Below are 19,707 nucleotides of genomic sequence, written 5' to 3'. Positions count from 1 at the left end.
AACAAGGTAAACTATTGATTTCCTTATTTAAAACAAATAGATCATGGAACTTCAACAGAAGATGAGTTGCCAGTTCTTCATTGTTCAACTTCTTATTTCTACTAAAGAATTCCCTTACTGAGGTGAATGTGGAAGAATGTTAGATTGATGGATACAATATTGCATTATCTGCTTGCAAATGGAGTTTCTACTGAGATCAGTGTTTCCTTTCCTTGGCATTTGATCTGAGGAACGATCAATACTCATCACAATCTAAATTGGTGAAATTTCCTAAACTTTGCATACTCGAAACAACTGATTTCACTATTATTGCTAAAGCACCTTTTCTACGATGTTTGAAAGCATGATTTATGAAAATGTTTTAGAGATATTTGGATGCAACAAATGCTTTTATTATACATTCTCGTTCATAAATTTATCTATCCATCCAGATGGTGCACCTGATGCTCTTTCCTTCCTCCAGCAACTCAAATGCTTTGTTTATGTCCTCGAAACCAACTTCATGAGTTATGAAATCATCCAAGTTAAGCTCCTGCAGATCCACAGATAGAAATTGAAAGGAACAAAAAAAAAAAACAAGTTTAAAACAAATCCATTCAATTATGTAGTTGAGTGCTGCAGGAGTTGAACACCTTTCTTATGTATTTTTCCATCAGAATTGGGATGTCAGTTTTTGGTTTCATTCCCCCCATGAAAGCTCCCATGATGCTCCTTCCTCTCAGGATTTCCCTACAGTTTACACTGATCGGCGACCCATGCTTTTCCACTCCAAGTATGATCGTCTTGCCCCAACCCTACCAGCAAAATTGATTGGCAGAAATGGTTAACAATCTTCGTTCCTTGTAGCATCGTGAATTTATTATTCTCTAAATTGTATTCATTCATTCAGGTTTACTAACAATCGACTCACCGAGCGAGAGCTCTCGAAAGCATCAGCCATCAGCGACGCCAGCCCAACACACTCGAAGCAATAATCCGCGCCACCGCCGGTCATCTCCTTTATCACCTATACCATTAAGCACGTTAATGATCTATATCAATCAACACATGTAATTTAACAGAATGGACGCAAACCTCGCTGATAGATCGGTCTCCAATCTCTTTGCTGTTGACGAAATCTGTAATTCCAAACTTCTTCCCTGAACAAACAAAACCGCCAAAATTTTGAGTTCGGATCCATGAAGATACAGAAAGAAAGATTTTACTGTTAATTTAATTTAAGAAAGAAAAAAAAAAGACCGATTTCAAATTTTTCAGGATTGACGTCGACGCCAATGATTCTCCCTGCTCCTTGCATCCTCGCTCCTTCTGCTGCCTGCGTTTCCCACATGAATCTGAATTTATAACTGCAATAATAATAATAATAATAATAATAATAATAATAATAATTGTTATTATTTACCGCTAAGCCGACTGCGCCAAGACCAAATATGGCCACGGTGGACCCGGGTTCCACGTCAGCCGCCTTCCATGCACCTCCCACTCCTTAAAATAACAGGATGAAAATTTTACAGAAGCAAAAAATAAATATTTATAAATTATTTTGTAGATTTTTTTTCTTTCTTCTCATTTTCTTCTTTTTTATTTTATTTTTCTTTTCTTTTATTTAACGAGTTTGTTTCTTTCTTTTTTCGATCCACATCCACAAAACAGAGGGCAAAAGAAAGGACGACATTTTTTGATTCCTTTATGATGTTTTTAATACTAATTTGTCTTCTATTGTGAAGCAGGGGAAAGAACATACCGGTGGAGATACCGCAGCTGAGCAAGGCGGCCACCGCCGGCGGCATCGGCTTGTGCACCTTCACGATGTGCGCCACGTCGACGACGGTGTACTCAACGAAGCTCGACACGTTGATGCAGTGGTGCACCGCTGCCCCCGCAGCGTCGGTGAACCGGGCGGCCTCGTCCCCCCTCAGCATCCCCATCCGCATCGCGAAGGGGAACAGCGAACACTCGTTGCTCCTCCTCGATCTGCAGTCGGCGCAGCCGCCGCACTCAGCCAGGAACACCGGCAGCACCGTGTCCCCCACCGCCACCTCCTCCACCGCCTCCCCCACGCTCTCCACCACCCTGCAGCGCCGCCCAAAATGGCGTATCCGCCGGCGATCAATCCAGTACCAAAACAGGTTGCTTTTCGTTTTAATTAAAGCGATCGGTAAAAACTCTCGTGCAGTAACCTACCCGACGGCTTCGTGGCCGAGGATTATGGGGAATAATCCGGGGATCTCCTTCATCCGCCAGAAAGTGATGTCGGAGTGGCAGAGGGAGGTGCATATGATTTTTATGCGGACCTCGTGGCGCTGGGGCGGCGCCACCACGACCTCCTCGATCCGCAGCCTCTCGCCGGCGGCCCGGCAGACCGCCGCTGGAGCATCGCCGGTCGGAATCAGTCAGATTAAGCTTCGATAAATGATTAATTTAACACGAAATTTAATCCACTACCTTTGCATTTGATGGGTTTCGGAATCTTTTCTTCCATCTCCTTTTCTTGGACTATGGAGAAACGCTGTGACTATTAGCTGTGAACGTCCATTATTTATTTAGACAAGTTGCCTATAAAATATTATAAATTTTTTGGGGCGGCAAGAGAAAGCACTCTTGGAATTGTCAATTTTTATATTAAAAATATGTAATAATCATATAGTAATTGTTACCAATGTAAAATTAAATTATATTTAAAATTTATTTGGATAAATATAACTATATCATCATATTCTAAAGTTTAGAAGACGAGTAGTTGAAAACGTGACTATGATATTCATTAGAAAAAGATTATGTGTTATTCTATCAAATTAGGGGGATTAGTATCGAGTTAGGGAAAGAGTTTTGACATTGGTCCTTCGACGCTAAATCAGTAATCCATATATGAGGAGAAAAAGAACAGTAAAAAACTGTAACAATGAGCATGATCAAGTATGAAGCATCGCATAATTCAGTCTATGGATGGAAACCATCTTTTATAGTGTCACTGTAGTGTTTGTACAAGTATCCCAAAGCATATGCACGTTTTCCAAAATATTTTAGAAAAAGACATGTCAAAAAATATCTTTTACATATTTTCTTAAGCGAACACGCAAATCTCTAATGGGATATGATAGAAACTTCTAAAATATGATTTGCCTACGGGATGTTCCATGTCCTTTCCAGTACAAACTTCCATAAAAATATGACATGACATATGTACAGATTCTTCTATAAGCCAATCGGTCGCTGACCAAACGCCGGTTCGGTCTTATAGGATGTAGCACTTGACTCGGTGCTCACTCGGCCTATCTCTGGAACTGAGCGAAGGAACATTGAGCCTAGTCTGCCCTGAAGTTCGATCGGGCTCGGCCTCAAATCGGGGGATTCACTATTTACCGATAAGGATAGCTTGCTGGTCCCAAGTTGCTATGCTAAATCAGACTGAGTTGGATGCCCGGTCGGACCTTCATGTCCGATCGGCCGTGTAATCCGATCGGGCGACCCATAATGTTGTAGGTACCTTTGACCTCCTATTGACTTTGACAGTTGATCCTGTTCGAAAGTCGAAGAAACGGATGCTGGGAGTGTGACGCTCTTACTGACCTCCGGTGGACTCCGCTCCTGCCTGCAACACAAGTAGCGTCAGTGCCGAGTTAGGGAAGGGGTAACCGACGATGGCCCTCGGACGCTCAAGTCAGTCTCCAGCGAAGCAAGAACTGTAGCGCAACACTAGAAATAGCGAGAAAAACATACCTCCACCGATACTTGGACCCCCTTTATATAAAGTTCCAGAAGCGCATGTGCAAACTTCCCAAGGTGAGTACGCATCTCAAAACTTTCCCTGAAAAGACGTGTCAGTAAAGTATCACTGACACAGTACCTTAACGGACCGAGCATATCTCTGAAGTGATAGTGGAAGCTTCCGTTGTACGATCTTCTGTCTAACCATGCCGCCTATCAGCGACACTAGCTACCAAAAGGATGTCGAAGGATATCTCGCTGTGTCTGTTGCTTGGCCGAGCAGAATAATTGCTCGGCCAAAATTCTGCTATCCTTGCGCTGTCTACTGTCACGCCGAGCGGAATAGCCGATCGGCTGAGACTCTGAGAGCCCACTGTCCAAGTGTCGTCGGCTGCCAGATCGAGCGGGATGGCCGCTCAGATGGAAGCCTACTATCAACATGCTCGATTGTTGGGCCGAGCAGGATAGCCACTCGATGGGTAGTATACTGTCTGCGTGCTCTGCTGATGTCTATGTGCTCAATTGATGTCGAGTCTACTACTAAACCGAGCGGAGGAACCGCTCGGCTCGGCTCGGCTTCTAAGCATCCCTTGAGCGTCGATTTGATTACTCCTTGTGCGGAAGACGGTGGGTCGGTGCTTAATCCCCGATCAGCGTATGACTCGCCCGATCGGCTAACCCCTTACGCCCGTTGATCGTCCTGACTTTGACCTCCGCTGTTATAGCACGGTGTGCCCCTCCTGAACACCGCAACACAAGCTTCCCCTTTAAGTCTAGTCGAAGGAGGCTGTAGTCCGACTGACTGGACGTGTGAGTCGACTTCCTCTCGATCGGCCTCGTTGAAGCTAGCCGCTCGGCCATAAGTGTGCTCCCTCGATCCGATTGGCTTGCCAAAGGTTTGCGCTTATGGAAATTTTCTTTGGATTGTCTTGAGCGAGCGCGATCCGGCTGACGTCGCCTAGATTTCTTAGGAATCGTGCAAATCTTCGCTCATTAAGACTGAACACGCTCCCATGTCTTTATTAATTACCGACTGATGATGGTATGCCACGTGTCATGCCCGCAGCCGCCACACGCCTGACGTGACAGGCGTGATGTGACATTTGACGGTTTGAATTCAACGGTGAGATCGTGGCCTGGGTTTCCACGACCTAAATCGGACGGCTTCTGTCGGCCGAGCCCAAGCCTTATAATCCTGCTGCGCCGCTTCCTTCGCACACTCCTCGTGCGAATTCTCCGATGATCGTCTACGTTCCTGCGTGCTTCACTCTTCGGCGATGCTCCGTGCTTCTCCGACAGCCTCTGCTTTTCAGGTAACCTCTCTCTTGTAAGCCCTCTCCCTATTGCGCCTGTCTCTAATTCTTTTTCGGCTTTTCTCCTTGTTCCGACGACATTCTAGTGACCTGTCCCTATCTTTTTTTTATCGCATTTCTTCCTTTTCGCATCTGTTTTTGCGATGGCCAACTCCTCTCAGCCGCTTTCTCCTTCCCCCGGGCTCTCTGGTATTCATCCAAGGAGTCTAAGTTTAATGGGGGCGATGCTGAGAGCCTATGCGAGGTTTTTGAAATTCCTTCCTACCATCAGATCATTTTGCCTTCTCCATCTGATCGGCCCAATCTCCCGCCGACCAATTTGTTGTCGGTCTGCAATTTCCTCTTCATCCTTTCATTCTAGCGATTTGTAAGTACTTCCGCATTTCCCTTCCTCAACTTGTGTCGAACTCTTTTCGGCTGCTGTGCGGAGTCATCATCTTATTCCGCCTGCACGACATTCCCCTTATCCACCGAATTTGTCACTACTTTTATTACCCTAAACTACCTGATCCGGGGACCTTCCTCTTCCAGTCACGAGTTGGTCTAGTCTTTTTCGACAAGATGTCGACCTCCAACAAGCATTGGAAGGAATATTTTTTCTTCATGCGCCTTCCCGAGCGGCCAGATTTCCCGACCAGCTGGCAGCTCGAAGTGGCGCCTCAGCCCCCTCTGAAAAGTTACAAGAGTCGATTAGACTACTTAAACGTAGCCTCCATACTTGCCGGTCAGAAATACGACATCCATAAGCTGCTGCTGGAGGGCATCTTGTACATCTTCGGTCTGAGTCTGATCCGCACCCGGTTGCCGACCAGCTTAGGTATGAAGCTTCTTTACTTCTTCCTTTGATGCTAACTGATTTTTCTTTTTATCTTGCAGTCGAAGTCATGATGCGAGCGCGTATGGCTGGCAAGGCGAAGCTTAAGGACACAATGATCGAGACGGTGGCCACTTAAGAGTTGGCAAGCCGAGGCTTCCAACCGATTGGTTCCCACGAAGATCCGCTCGGCTTGAGCGAGGAGACGCCCGTGGTGGTGGGCGAAGGCGAGGCTAGCCATGCGCCAAGCGGAGGAGCTGCCCCAGGCTCACACCCTTCAGCCGAGCAACGCGCCATTATTCCCGTTGAGGAACCATCGGGTTCGACCTCCTCTGACGTGCCACTTAACAGGCGCAAGAGGCGGCGGGTCGAGCCTTCATTGCGTTCTGCTACTTCAGCGGCGCAATCAGCCGAGCAGGTCGAAACTTCGACCCCAACTCCGGCTCAAACAACGGTGGCCTCCGCATCGTCAGATCGGACGCCGTCCCTTGCCGAGCTGCAGCAAGGGACTCTAGTTGCTCCGCCGATGGCCTTCATGCCTCCGACTTCGAAGCCCTCGAAGGTAAAGAAGTCCCGAATCCGTCCGGCATCCACCTCTAGGTCGTCCGGCCGGGAGACTTTGACGCAGTTGTCCCCGAGCAGCCAACACCACATCACGGCGATCCTTCACTTGTCTACCGAGGAATACAGCGAGTCGAGCGCTGGATCTCGAGACCCCGAGCACCAGATTATCATACAGGGGTCGCTCGTCAAAATCTGGGAGGACGCCCGAACCCGTGCGACGATGATGCCTTCGGGCGCCCTTGCGAACAGTCACACCCAAATGTCCACCGGAGTAAGTACTTTAATGTGAATTCATAGTTTACCTCCGATCGACACTTACGAACTCCTTTTTGTTTATCCACAGTACTGGGTGGAGAGTTTTGTCATGTGCCACGGGCTCGTGTATCTGGAGGAGGAAGTAAAACAACTGAAGGCGCCAAGCGGCCAATCCTCCGTCGCTCAGGAGAACATAGACGTCGAGGTGGGCCGACTCCAAGCCGCGCTGGGATGAGCGATAAGCTGCTCGAGGTCGAACGGGCAAAGAGCGTTGGGCAGGCCACCATGCTTGAGCGACTGAATAAACAGGTCGCAACTTTTGACAACAAGATCGAGTCGGCGAACATGAGGAAGAACCGGGCCATCGCCAACTTGGACAAAAAGAATAAAGAGGTTCGGGCCCTCGTCCCAAAAGCTTAAGGAAGCTGAAGACTTCCTGGTCACCGAGAGACATAGTCGCTCAGCCGAAGAGACGCCCCTCCGCGGCCAAATTACCACCGCCAAGGATGAGCTGGAGGGCTCCCGGGCGGCATTGAGAATTTATCAAGATGCCGAAGGGAGTAAGTTTGAGGCCATGAAGCAAGCCTATATCCGTTCGGAAGCATTCTGTGATAAAGTCACCGACCGGGCCCTTCGACTATTCAACTTGGCAATCGAGGGGACGATCGATCAGCTTCATGAGGGGGGCCACCTGCCCGCCCGCTTTGACCAGCAAGGTCATAAGTCGGGACAAGCTTACAGTCGCGTTACTCGACGACGTACTGGATTATCTTGAGTGAAGCAGAGCCCTCCTTGTATGTTTTTTTGCATCTTGCTTATTTGCCAAAGCACTTAGTTCATCATTTTTCCATTTCCCGCTCGGCTCGGAGAGTGTTTAATAAATAATGCCAAACGGTTGCCCAGTTCCAAAGACTTCAGATTTTGACCGGCTATTCTCCGATGCATGTCCACTCAATAATCTTTTGAAGACTACTTGACCCCGAACGGGGAAGAGCAGGAAACCCATATGCTACTCCGACCTCTCGACGTCGAACGGGGAAGATATGAGATCCGAACGCTGAGTCCGTGATTTAAGTACCGCTCAAACCTGGCCGAGTGGCATGGGAGTTTTTGACTCAACGATTTATAGTCGTCGCTCGACTGTTGATAAAGGCTCGGGTTTAAGTCGCCGCTCAACCGTTGATAAAGGCCCGGGTTTAAGGTCACCGCTCGATCACTGTTGAAGACTCACGTTTAACATCGCTGCTCAATGAATGATGTAGACTAGCATTTAACGTTGTCGATCGATGGATAATATAGACTAGCATTTAACGTCGTCGCTCGACGGTTGATGGAGACTCGCGTTTAACATCGTCGCTCGACGGTTGGTGGGGACAAGGTTTTAACGTCACCGCTCTACAATCGGTGGAGACAAGGTTTTAAAGTCGCCGCTCAACGGTTGGTGGAGACTAGCGTTTAACGTCGCCGCTCGACGATCAGTGGGGACAAGGTTTTAACGTCGTCGCTCGACGGCTGGTGGAGATAAGGTTTTAACGTCGCCGCTCGACGATTTTATGTAGACCCGCATTTAACATCGCCGCTCGACGGCTGGTGGAGACAAGGTTTTAACGTTGCCGCTTGACAATTGGCGTTGACTCGCCTTTAAAGTCGCCGCTCAACCGTTGGTGGAGATACACTTAAGAGGTATTTGCTTTTTTATTCAAACTTTGCCCTGCATTCGGCAAACACACAATAGATACAAAGTACAGGATTCACATGCGCACCTCTCATCCTGCCCTGTATGGTTGAAGATGGTTCATGTTCCATGGCCTCTCTAGCCGCCTCCCCTCTTCATCCTCCAAATAGTACGTGCCCGATCGGAGCTTCTGCACGACCTTGAACGGTCCTGCCAATGGTGCTTCGAGCTTCTCGACGTCGCCGATCGGCTTTACTTTTTCCAGACGAGGTCACCGACCTGGAAGGACCTCGGGATTACTCTCCGATTGTAGTTCTACTTCATCCGTTGCCAGTACACCATTAGCCGAATGGCAGCCTTTGCCCTTGCTTTGTCCACCAAGTCGAGCTCCATCAACCTCCATTCGATTTCCCATTGTCGTAGCGTTGCACCCGATCGGATTCTACCCCAACCTCCACGGGGGGCAACTTCTTCGCTACCGTACACCAACTGGAATGGGATTACGCCGGTTGCCTCTTTCGAAGTCGTGCGGAGAGCCCATAGCACACTAGGGAGCTCGTCGACCCAACTACCTCTCATGTGGTCGAGCCGAGCGCGCAAGATTCTGAGGATCTCCTGATTGACGACTTCTGCTTGCCCGTTGCCTTGAGGGTAGGCTACTGAGGTGAAGGATTGTTGGATGTCATAGTCTTCACACTATTCTCTAAGCTCCCGACCGACGAACTGTCTTCCATTGTCAGATACGAGTCAGCGCAGGATTATGAACCGGCAGATAATGTTCTACCAAATAAATTTGATGACCATCTGTTCGGTGATTTTTGCAAGCGGCTCGGCATCTGTCCACTTTGAGAAGTAGTCCATCGCCACTAGTAGAAACTTCCGCTGACTGGTCGCTATGTGAAGAAGGTCCGATGATGTCCATGCCCCATTGGTCGAACGGGCATGATATAGTGGACGCTTTCATTTCTTCGATCGGTCGGTGCGACATGTTGTTATACTTCTGGTAGGACAAGTAAGTCGCCACTATCCGAGTGGCATCCTCTTATAGGGTCGGCCAGAAGTATCCAGCTAGAAGTATGTTTCGGGCTAATGCATGGCCGCCCGGATGACCTCCGCAAGAGCCTTAGTGCACCTCCTTCAGGATGTACTCGACGTCTTCTGGTCCGACGCACTTGAGGAGGGGCCGGGCGTCTTCTAGTCCTTCATAATTGCTTCTTCAAGTTTTTTTTTGAACTAACTAGCTTTACACAGGCAGTCAAATGCCCAAATTAGCATGTTGTGATGGCGACAGAGTTTTATACTCTTTTTCATAATGAAACATTGACCTTAGTTCCTCGTACTCCGTCTATGAATATTGTAGGCTCTAAATGAGTTTATCAAATTAAATATCACGCAGATGGATCCATTGAATGCTACAAAGCTCGCCTTGTTGCAAAAGATTTTGGTCAACAACCAGGTATTGACTTCAATGATACTTTCAATCCGGTCGTCCAAAGTAGAACTATCAGATTGTTACAATTTATAGCTTTTAGCTCCAATTGGCCATATAATAATTAGATATTTCCAATGCTTTCCTTCACGATCAACTTGAAGAAACTATTTTTATAAAGCAACCACCAGGTTTCATTCACCATCAACTTTCAACCCATGTTTGTAAACTTTAAAAATCATTATATGGTTTTCAGCAAACACCTCGTACGTGGTTTCATCGTCTATCTAATTGACTTCACATTCAGGGTTTTTCTCGATCAAAAATTGACTCTTCGCTATTCTATAAATGTAATGAAATTTTTTTTCCATATTTTTCCTAATTTACGTGGATGATATTTTAATAACTAGTAATGGTCAAGATGGCATCACTTCGTTCCTCCATCTTCTTAATCAAGAGTTTCCAATTCAGGAACTCGAGAAGGCTCATTTTTTCCCTTGTCATTGAGTTTCTTCCATATGTTGACGGTTGTCTTCTCTCTCAGAGCAAATATATCACTTGGCTTCTTTAACGAGCTAAAATGAATGGTGCGCGTCCTATCTCCACACCACTCATTGAAGGAGGTTTTAATGCTCCTTTTTCCTCTCCTTTAATAGTTGACCTCCAAATCTATCGAAGTATTATTGGTGTCCTACAATATATCACAATTACACGACCTGACATTGCTTTCGCAATTAATCGTGTCTGCCAATTTATGCATTTTCTGACCGAGTACCATTGGGAAGGTCTTAAGAGAATTCTTCGTTATCTTAAAGGCATGCTTTTACATGATCTTCTTTTATATCGTCAATTCTCATTAGAGTTGAATGTCTATAGTAATATAGATTGGGTCGGATCTCCTGAAGGCAGAAAAGATTGGTCTTCTTTGGCTAGTGGATATGTAATATTTCTTGGATGAAATTTTATTTCTTGACTCTAAAAAAGTAACCTATAATCTCTCGCTCTAGTACTAAAGCTGACTACGAAGCTATCACTGTAATATCCGAAATTATTTGACTCTAATCTTTTCTTTCAAATTATATTTTTCTCTATCCATTACATTTAAAATCTAGTGTGATATTATAAGTCTATGGGGTTATAGTGCAACGATAGACTTCCAAGTTGTCATCTTTTAATGTGATATTATAAGAGTAATTTATCTTACCATAAATCCAATCAAGATACAACAAAATGGGCTATATGGCAAAAAAAAAAAAAAAAAGTTATGACAACCAAATGGGTAAAAAGTCATGGCAGACGGCACATGCTACATGGGCTATTTGTCAATGAAAAAGATAATATTATAATACAATAAAATTATACAAATAGAGCTTATATAATATTGACTTTTATATGTCGCAGATAGACATAGTTTTGTCAGAGATTAACTTAAGCCTAAGACAATTATTATTTTATTCTCCTTTTATCCAATTATGGTGCTTAAAGATTTAAATGGCATTAGATTGAGAGGTTTGAGAATACCAGAATAAATTCATTTCTAAATCTGATATTTGGTTGAATTAGAATTAAAATTTTAAAATAAAATCTTAAAATTTAATTTTTTTTCTTAGAAACTTAATTTTTTTTTAAGATAAAAAGGTATGATGCTAAAGTAAAATGTCGCCATAGTAATTTATCTATGGATGTCTGATTGGGGACGACGATATTGGACAAAGTACTCCAATTAAATATTTAACGCACGATCAGAAAATTTCTGGATACTCATTAAACCACCTGTAGAAATAAAATATAAATTATTATGTACTTTAACATATTATTAAAATAAGGAAGTGCTATAAAAGTTATGAAAAGTAGGAGAACCAAATAAAGGTCTATGGTTGAGGGATCATGCCAACCCTTTAATATAATTAATTTGAAACTTTAAGATTAATAATTTAATAACTGTCATATTAATGACTTTGTTTCGCCCAGATGATGGTGCGGTGGTTAGCTTTTTAAACAGTTAATTTGATATTTAAGAGTTGTAATGTACTATATAGATTTTCTTCCGATAAGATGATAATTAAAATATGTTTAATTTAAAATTATTTGTATAATTTTGATATGTGATTACTAGAAAATCATATAATCATGTTAAGGTGATTAAAACATAACTTATTAAATGTTGAGGTATAACTTAGTTTAATATTTTATTTTAAAAAATAATAATATAATAATTCATAATTATTAAGAAAATAAATTTATAAATATATAAAATTTATTATATTTTTGAAAAACTTTTATATTTTTAAAATATTTTAATTGGATAAATCAGTTTAAAAAGTCAGTTTAACTATCTTAGATAAATTGGAGTTATTGAACTTTAACTCAAATTTTAAAAAAAATTAAAGCCAAAAGGAACTTTTGGTTTCATTTTCTTTTTTATTTTCTCAAAAAGCAAGGGTTTTTTCTTTTGTTAGAAAATAATTTTTTAGATATTCTCTATTTCCTATAAAATCATATTTCCTTTTTAAAAAATCAATATGGAAGTTGTCAACAAAAAAATGTTTTTCGTTCTGACGAGCACTTGCAACCTGGATGTGATCATCTGATCCGCAAAGGTTAGATCAGTCCCTGTTCCAATCTTTGTATTGATGGAGGGCAATGATCCTCCATCTATTAACAGGTAAGGGTCATTATTTTCCACCAATCTCTTTGTCCTGATCCAAGAGCGGACCAGAATAAGGAGATCAGAAGATCTTATCCCCTTGCAATGATGTTGCCAGGGGCGGAGCCACCCTTGGGCTAGGGTGGGCTCCAGCCCCACCCAATTAAAACAAAAAAAAAAAAATTAGTCCTATGCTAGTATGCTTTCATCAAATTAAACCTATTTTTTTACCTTCATCTCACGTCGCCGCCGCCGCAACGCCAACGTCTGCTTCATCTCACGATACCGCCTCCACAACGACTCCTTCATCTCACGATACCGCCTCCACAACGACACTGCTACATACCCACAACGACTGCTTCATCTCACGTCGCCGCCTCCACAACGACGTTGCCACAGCCACAGGCCCACAACTACAACACACACAACTCTCTACTTGCCGCGTGACAACCTACGCCAGTGCCGACGCCGCTTTCCTTGTCCCATCTCGTACGCGTCCTCCCTTCTCCCTAAACGTGCAAAATATCTGGGAAAGGAATTGGCTCAGAATTTGCTTGTATTGCGTTTTGCAAATTGGTTGTTTTGGGCTCTTTGGGATCGTGATATACATATTGTATTGAGGGAAGATTTTAGAACCGAGGTACAAGAAAGATACTTTGATGAATATGAAATTATTCGAGAATCGATATATCATTTAAAATCATTTGTTGCAGGAATTTTGTTTGGTTGCTATAGAGTAACATATTTCAAGTCTGTTTGGGATGAGAAAGTGAAGCCCCAATCCTACTGCCGAGAACTACAGCCAAATCATGTAATTGAATTTATTTTAATTAATTAATTAATTAGTTAATTAATTAAAGATAATTTAATTAGATAATTAAATATTAATCAGTTTAATTGATTTATAAGTAATACTTTGTTTAATCGGTTAGATAAAATGATTCGATGACATATAGATTAGATCATTAAGTTGGTTACTTTTATTTATATACTTGGTTATTTTAGTTATTAATGTTTCGATATTAGCAACATATGACTTCTTATTATGTTGTATCTGATTTGTTATTAAGGGATATTTTCTTATTATTGGATACTGATAATTTCTATATTTATTCACTTTAATACAGAAAACTCAAGGAATGAAGAAAAGATAAACTATTAATTCTTTTTTTAAAGCAAAAGAGCAGACATTGACAAGTCAAGGGAATTCTTCATCCAATATTGACATATCAAATTCAAGTGATCAACAATCTAACAAATCTCCTATAACAGATATTGATATCAGTTCCCTTGAACCTGATCCAGGATTCGTACTCTGATATGGAAATATCCTGTTAATCAAAGGGATGAAATTAGACGAGCTTATATTAAGATGGGGCCATATCAACCTATTAAGAATGAGTATCCACCGACCAAATTCGGAAGTCAAAATCGACGATTTCAAAGTCATTGGTTTAAAAAATTTACTTGGTTAGAGTATTCTCCTTCAAAAGATGCTGCATTTTGTTTTCCATGCTTCTTGTTTGATCATAAGCATCCTCGTAATCCTGCATTTACGACGGATGGATTCAAATATTGGAAGCGAGTTAATGATGGTGATAGATGTGCATTTTTGATGCATATAGGATGCAATACTTCACCACATAATAATGCTATGGAACATCTTGATAATTTGATGAATATACCTCGTTATATTGATAAAATGATGAATGCACAATCTTCAGAAGAAAAGCAGAAGAACAGATTGCGGCTTACAACAACTATTGAAAGCATTCGATGACTTACTTTACAAGCATGCGCATTTAGAGGGCATGATGAATCTCCATCTTCTACTAATCGTGGAAATTTTATTGAGATGATAAAATTTATGGGAAAAATGAATGAGAATATTGGGGACATCGTCTTAGAGAAAGCTCCAAAAAATGCAAAGTATACTTCACCAGATATTCAGAAAGATATTTTGAATATTTTTGCCAATCAAGTGAGAACTAAGATTCGTAAAGAAATCGGGGATGCAAAATTCTGTATTTTAGTTGATGAAGCAAGAGATACATCTAACAAAGAGCAGATGGCTATTGTATTAAGATTTGTGGATATTAATGGTTTTTTACGAGAGCGGTTCTTTGCTTTTGTACATGTGACTGACACGACTGCTACAACACTTAAGAAAAAAAATATCTGATACTCTTGGCTGTTATGACTTGCATATCCACAACATGCGGGGACAAGGATATGATGGTGCTAGCAATATGCGTGGCTCTTGGAATTGATTACAAGCTCTATTCTTGAAAGATTGTTCATGTGCATATTATGTATATTGTTTTGCTCATCGACTTCAACTAGCATTAACTGCAGCTGCTGAAAAAGAGGTATCCATTTGGTTATTCTTTTCAAAATTGAATTCAATTTGTAATCTCTTTAATGTGTCTCCTAAACGTCATGCTGAGTTACTTTCTGCTCAAAAAGCTGAAGTTGCGCATATAATAGCTATTGGTGAACGTGATACTGGTAGAGGATGTAATCAAATTGGAAATTTACTACGGCCTGGAAAGACTCGCTGGAGTTCTAATTTTGACTCAATTTGTAACATGATTGATATGTATAGTTCTGTGATTACCGTATTAGAAAACATGGTGTATGATGGGTCCTCTAACTCCATCCGTGGTGAAGCTAGTGGTTTGCTGATAGCGATGAAGTCTTTTGATTTCATATTCATATTACGTTTGATGCAAAAGATAATGGGGTTAACAAATCTGCTTTGTCGAGCATTGCAAGAGAAATCTTTAGATATTTTAAATGCAATGGACTATGTTTCAACTACTAAAACTTTGTTTCATACTTTGAGAGAAGAAGGATTTGCTATTCTACTTAGTTATGTGAAAGAAGTTTGTACCAAGTTTGACATTGAGATACCTCAAATGGAAGCTCCTTATAAATCTGCTACAGGTCGTTCTTGTCAACAAAATGATTCAATCACAGTTGAGCATCACTATCGATTTGATGTATTTACTGCTGCAATAGATTTTCAAGTTGAAGAGCTTAATAGTAGATTCAAGGATGAGGCAGTGGAACTTCTTAAGCTTAGTTGTGCTTTGGAACCTAAAGAAAACTTTAAGCTTTTTAATGTTGATCACATCTATCAACTTGCTGAGAAATTCTATTCTCTTGATTTTGATACACAAGATTTACACCACTTGAGAATGCAATTGGAGCACTATAAGATTGATATTGTTGGCCATGAAAGATTTCAGAATTTATCAACTATTTCTGAATTATGTCGAAGATTAATTGAAATAAACAAATCAGGAAGTTACAATTTGATTGACAGTTAATTTTTTTCTCATTTATTAGTTTATATATATTATAATTATATCATTTACTTATATATTGAATACAGTATATTATTTAATTGGCAGGTTGATTCGTCTTGTTTTAACTCTTCCCGTCTCTACAGCAACAACGGAACGAGCATTTTCAGCTATGAAACTTGTTAAAACAGCTCTTCGTAACAAGATGGAAGAAGAGTTTTTAACAGATTCTATAGTCATCTATATTGAACGGGAGTTAGCGGAAACTATTGATAATGATATAATAATTAATGAGTTTGATTCTAAGAAAAATCGAAGAGCACAACTTCAATAATATTTTTATTCTATGCTTTTGAATGTACTGAATATTAAATATTTTATATCATGTTTTTGAAAATTAATATTCACATACTTTTATTTGTATTTTTGAATTGATTAATTTTTTATATCAATTATAGTTAGCCCCAGATATCTTTGAATCCTGGCTACGCCCCTGGATGTTGCTGATGCAGTCGACGACTGAGAGCATGTCGGCCAATGTTGCCTTCATTCATGTGGGACATCAGCACCCCATCCTTCTCCTTTTTGAGCCACACAAGCACTTATGCCTGTACCAGAGTTCATGTGAGCACTTGCAGTGTTGTCACTGGAGCAGCCGATGACCGAGTGCACGTCCACCGACGTCACCTCTGTCCACACGAGAAACCGATGCTTGTACTGGAGTTCTCACAAGTGCCTACAACGTTGTCACCAGAGCAGCCGATGAGCGAGAGCACCTCCGGCGACGACACCTCCGTCCACATGAGACACTGATGCCCCATCCTTCTCCCTTTGTCGCTTCAGTCGCGTTCGACGACTGACACCTCTAGTCAGTGGTGGATCCAGAAATTCAAGCATGGAAGGACGATTATTATATAGAACAAGAGACAATATCCTCTATGATCTCCATCGGTGGAATCCCATAATACTAGAGGTTCCACAGCCGGTAAGGGAGGGCGATCGCCGATGCCCCCCCTTCTGCTGCTGGATCCGCCCCTGCCTCTAGTTGCTCACGCTCGACGACAACCTACGATTGGATTATCATTAATCCCAGAATCGAAAAAACTTTAGAATTCGGAGGTAATCAAATTCCGGGATACATGACCTTTTTGTTGACAATTCGTGACACGACAGACAAACATGATAACTTGGGAATTGATCATTACCTAAATCAAATGAGGTTAAATAATATTACTTAAGATGGGTAATCAAGGTTATCACGTATTACCTTAAACCAAATGTATTCTAAGAACACTTGACTACTTGGACAAGCCTTGGCGAGTGTTTTTCCTAGTGGCCAATGAAAAATTTCTATGTGATCAAATCGATCATCTCTAGGATTAGTCAGTTCGAAGAGCTAGATACTCACATTATTAAAAATAATAATAATAATAAATTAATGATTTTATTTTTACCTACGATTGATGATGTAATTGTTATCTGTACGAGTATTTCTTAGGAACAATTCGTGGCCGGTAAAAAAGATCTCCCCATGCAAAATGGATGGATGAAATCTCCTATGATTTTTATGGGATCATTTTAGAGGAGATCGGGATTATGACTGCCTAAGTTTTAAACAATATATGCTTTGATCGATCCTATTTTTACCGCATGCATGTCTCACTTGTAAAAACGATTGATTTTAGAATATGTCACTCAATAACATTTATATCATTTTAATAGAGTAATTTAATATATATTAATATATTTTCTTTAATTTTTTGACATCAGGCTATTCTAGATGTTCATTGAAATTATTTTTATATATTTTTTTCACAATTTTAACAATATAAATAAAGGTGCTCTAACTAGCCAGTAAAGCCCCCATGGCCCCATGTTGTTGGAACTATCAAATCATATAATTACACCTGCTTAATAAAATTTTTATAAAATAAAATGCATGAGAATATAAATTTTGACTCGTTAAACCAATTCATCTACTTGTCTCTGATCCATAGAAGAATCTTCAGTATATTTAACCCAGAATACAATAACAGGAGTTCGATTAATTATTTATGAAACTGTATCATCCATTAAAAATTATATGTTCTTTTTTATTTATCTTCATATTCATAGGAAGCTTTTATAGGACTAAATCAAATCATCTCTAAAATTTCAAATTTTAATAATTTGGGGTTAAGTTATTTTTTTTCCTTCCTCAATCACACTCCTTTTCAGTTAAGCATAACTTTATGCTTTTAAGATACCTCTTCAGAAAATTTGAGGTTTCTTTTTAATTGGCAAGCAACTCATCTACTTCAATACATCTTCAGAATTTTTTTCTCTTCTTACGAAAATCCTTCAAGAAGACTTATATCTTTAGATATACGTACCTTTTTAAATATTCATATAATTCCTTTTAAATTTAACACATTTAAATTTAAATCAAATATATTTTCTATCAAATTGAGTATATTTTTTCTCTGCTTAATATAATTTCTACTAAATTTAGCACAATTTAAAAAGAATCTTATATATTTACATCTAATTGAGCACTATTAAAAGAAAATCTAATATATTTTCTATCTAATTGAGCATACTTTTTTTTCGACCTGACCAATCAATCGATTAGCTTAAGCTTAATCGATCGATTGGCCAAGTGGAAAAAGAGTTGTGCTCAATTTGATAGAAAATATACTAGATTCTAATATAAGAGTTGAATTTAGGAGGGATTATATCTCATTTTAGACTTTTTATATCTAAAAAATGAGGAATAATTAGATAAATTGATGTCCATTATATTGGATTAGAGAATAGAAATAATTTTTTTTTTTAACATAGGACTACATGTAAAATTTAAATTATGATTAAAATTTTTAAGATAATTTATCCAAGTTTAGACACTGTTATATTAACTCATTCCTTTGGATAATTATCATAAACTAACTTGTTATTAGCTATCGGGACATCGCTTAGAATGTTACTAAAAAAAGTCTAAGTGAAAATTTGACAAAAATATTGAGTTCTCCCGTCTAAATTTTGAATGATGAATGAAATTTCAACACCTTGAGCTCTAGGACAGAAGAAAGAATTCAAAATAATATATTACAACTTAAGATTTAATGATAGAAAAAAAAGGTCTGGAAGGCCTTTATATAATAATGAAAAAGTAGTGCCAACGAAACCAAAGAAAGATAAATATTTTATTTTTGGCTATTATTTTATCAATCAAGGCGGATTGAGGTTGGACAATGCCAACTGATGCAAAGCACTCAACATGCCTTAGAAATTTCTTTAGTTTAATTCCAAGTGAGCTAAAATTCGTGCATAAAAACTAGTCTTCAATCAATTTTTTAATTGTAAAAAATATAAGATATGAGTGGACATCATAATATTCATTTAAAGCATCCTCAACAGATATCATAATATTTATTTAACACCCCCTCTCTGTTATGAGTGGACATTATAATGTCACTCATAAGAAAGAGAAGATAGAGTGTTCAAATGTTTAAACACCTTTGAACACACACTCTCTCAATTTTTTTATTTACTTTGTTTTTTTTAATTGTAAAATTTTTAATATTATTTAAAAAAAATAGTAAAAGAGATAAGTGAGTGGACGGTGGGACTCATAAATAATGAGTGTTAATATTAAAAGGAATGTAAGTAAAAGAGATATCTTATTATAATGAATTAGCGTTGCGGATACATTTTAATTAGTTATTATTTATTCACTTATGTTTTTTTAAAAACATATACAATATATTAGTTTTCATTTTTATAATTAAATACAAACAATAATAAACACAGTTGATCAATATTTTAATTTAATTAATGAATTGAAATTATATACAAAACTCAAAGATAAAAAGTTGAAAAAAATAGGGTACGATTCAGCTGGGTCAATTTGCCCAGTAGGCCTCATTAAACTTAAATATTCAAAAACAAATGAACGGTCGAGATTCAAGGATCCTCCTACTTCTCCATGAATTAGGGCACCTATAAATTGCCAATC

At 39.9% G+C, this 19,707-nt stretch overlaps 2 protein-coding genes across 2 annotated transcripts; one reads left to right on the top strand and one right to left on the bottom strand.

Moving 5' to 3' along the window:
* Positions 1-282: 282 nt before the first annotated feature.
* Positions 283-2,534, bottom strand: LOC122025475 (alcohol dehydrogenase-like 7). The gene is made up of 9 exons (XM_042584285.1): positions 2,446-2,534; positions 2,185-2,368; positions 1,745-2,073; positions 1,403-1,485; positions 1,240-1,315; positions 1,075-1,139; positions 911-1,006; positions 633-794; positions 283-532 (listed from the first exon to the last, which is right to left on the bottom strand). The coding sequence occupies exons 1-9, from the start codon at positions 2,480-2,482 to the stop codon at positions 416-418; spliced, it is 1,149 nt and encodes a 382-aa protein (XP_042440219.1). The 5' UTR covers positions 2,483-2,534; the 3' UTR covers positions 283-415.
* Positions 2,535-14,281: 11,747 nt separating this feature from the next.
* LOC122025197 lies at positions 14,282-15,737 on the top strand. Its single transcript, XM_042583967.1, has 2 exons — positions 14,282-14,507; positions 14,749-15,737. Exons 1-2 carry the CDS (start codon positions 14,282-14,284, stop codon positions 15,735-15,737), a joined length of 1,215 nt encoding a protein of 404 aa, XP_042439901.1.
* Positions 15,738-19,707: the final 3,970 nt, after the last annotated feature.

The sequence above is a fragment of the Zingiber officinale genome, chromosome 9B (assembly GCF_018446385.1).
Source record: "Zingiber officinale cultivar Zhangliang chromosome 9B, Zo_v1.1, whole genome shotgun sequence".
Taxonomy (NCBI): Eukaryota; Viridiplantae; Streptophyta; class Magnoliopsida; order Zingiberales; family Zingiberaceae; genus Zingiber; species Zingiber officinale.
This window is presented reverse-complemented; position numbering and strand designations above follow the sequence as displayed.

Bases quoted from the DNA above. Each gene is read 5' to 3' on its own strand.
- LOC122025475 (XM_042584285.1), bottom strand. From the start codon at position 2,482: ATGGAAGAAAAGATTCCGAAACCCATCAAATGCAAAG. The intron at 2,074-2,184 runs GTAGGTTACTGC...GCGGCGCTGCAG, and splicing joins CTCGGCCACGAAGCCGTCGG to GGTGGTGGAGAGCGTGGGGG. The intron at 1,316-1,402 runs GTAAATAATAAC...TGGGAAACGCAG, and splicing joins TTGGCGCAGTCGGCTTAGCG to GCAGCAGAAGGAGCGAGGAT.
- LOC122025197 (XM_042583967.1), top strand. From the start codon at position 14,282: ATGAATGAGAATATTGGGGACATCGTCTTAGAGAAAGCTCCAAAAAAT. The intron at 14,508-14,748 runs GTTTTTTACGAG...GACTTCAACTAG, and splicing joins AAGATTTGTGGATATTAATG to CATTAACTGCAGCTGCTGAA.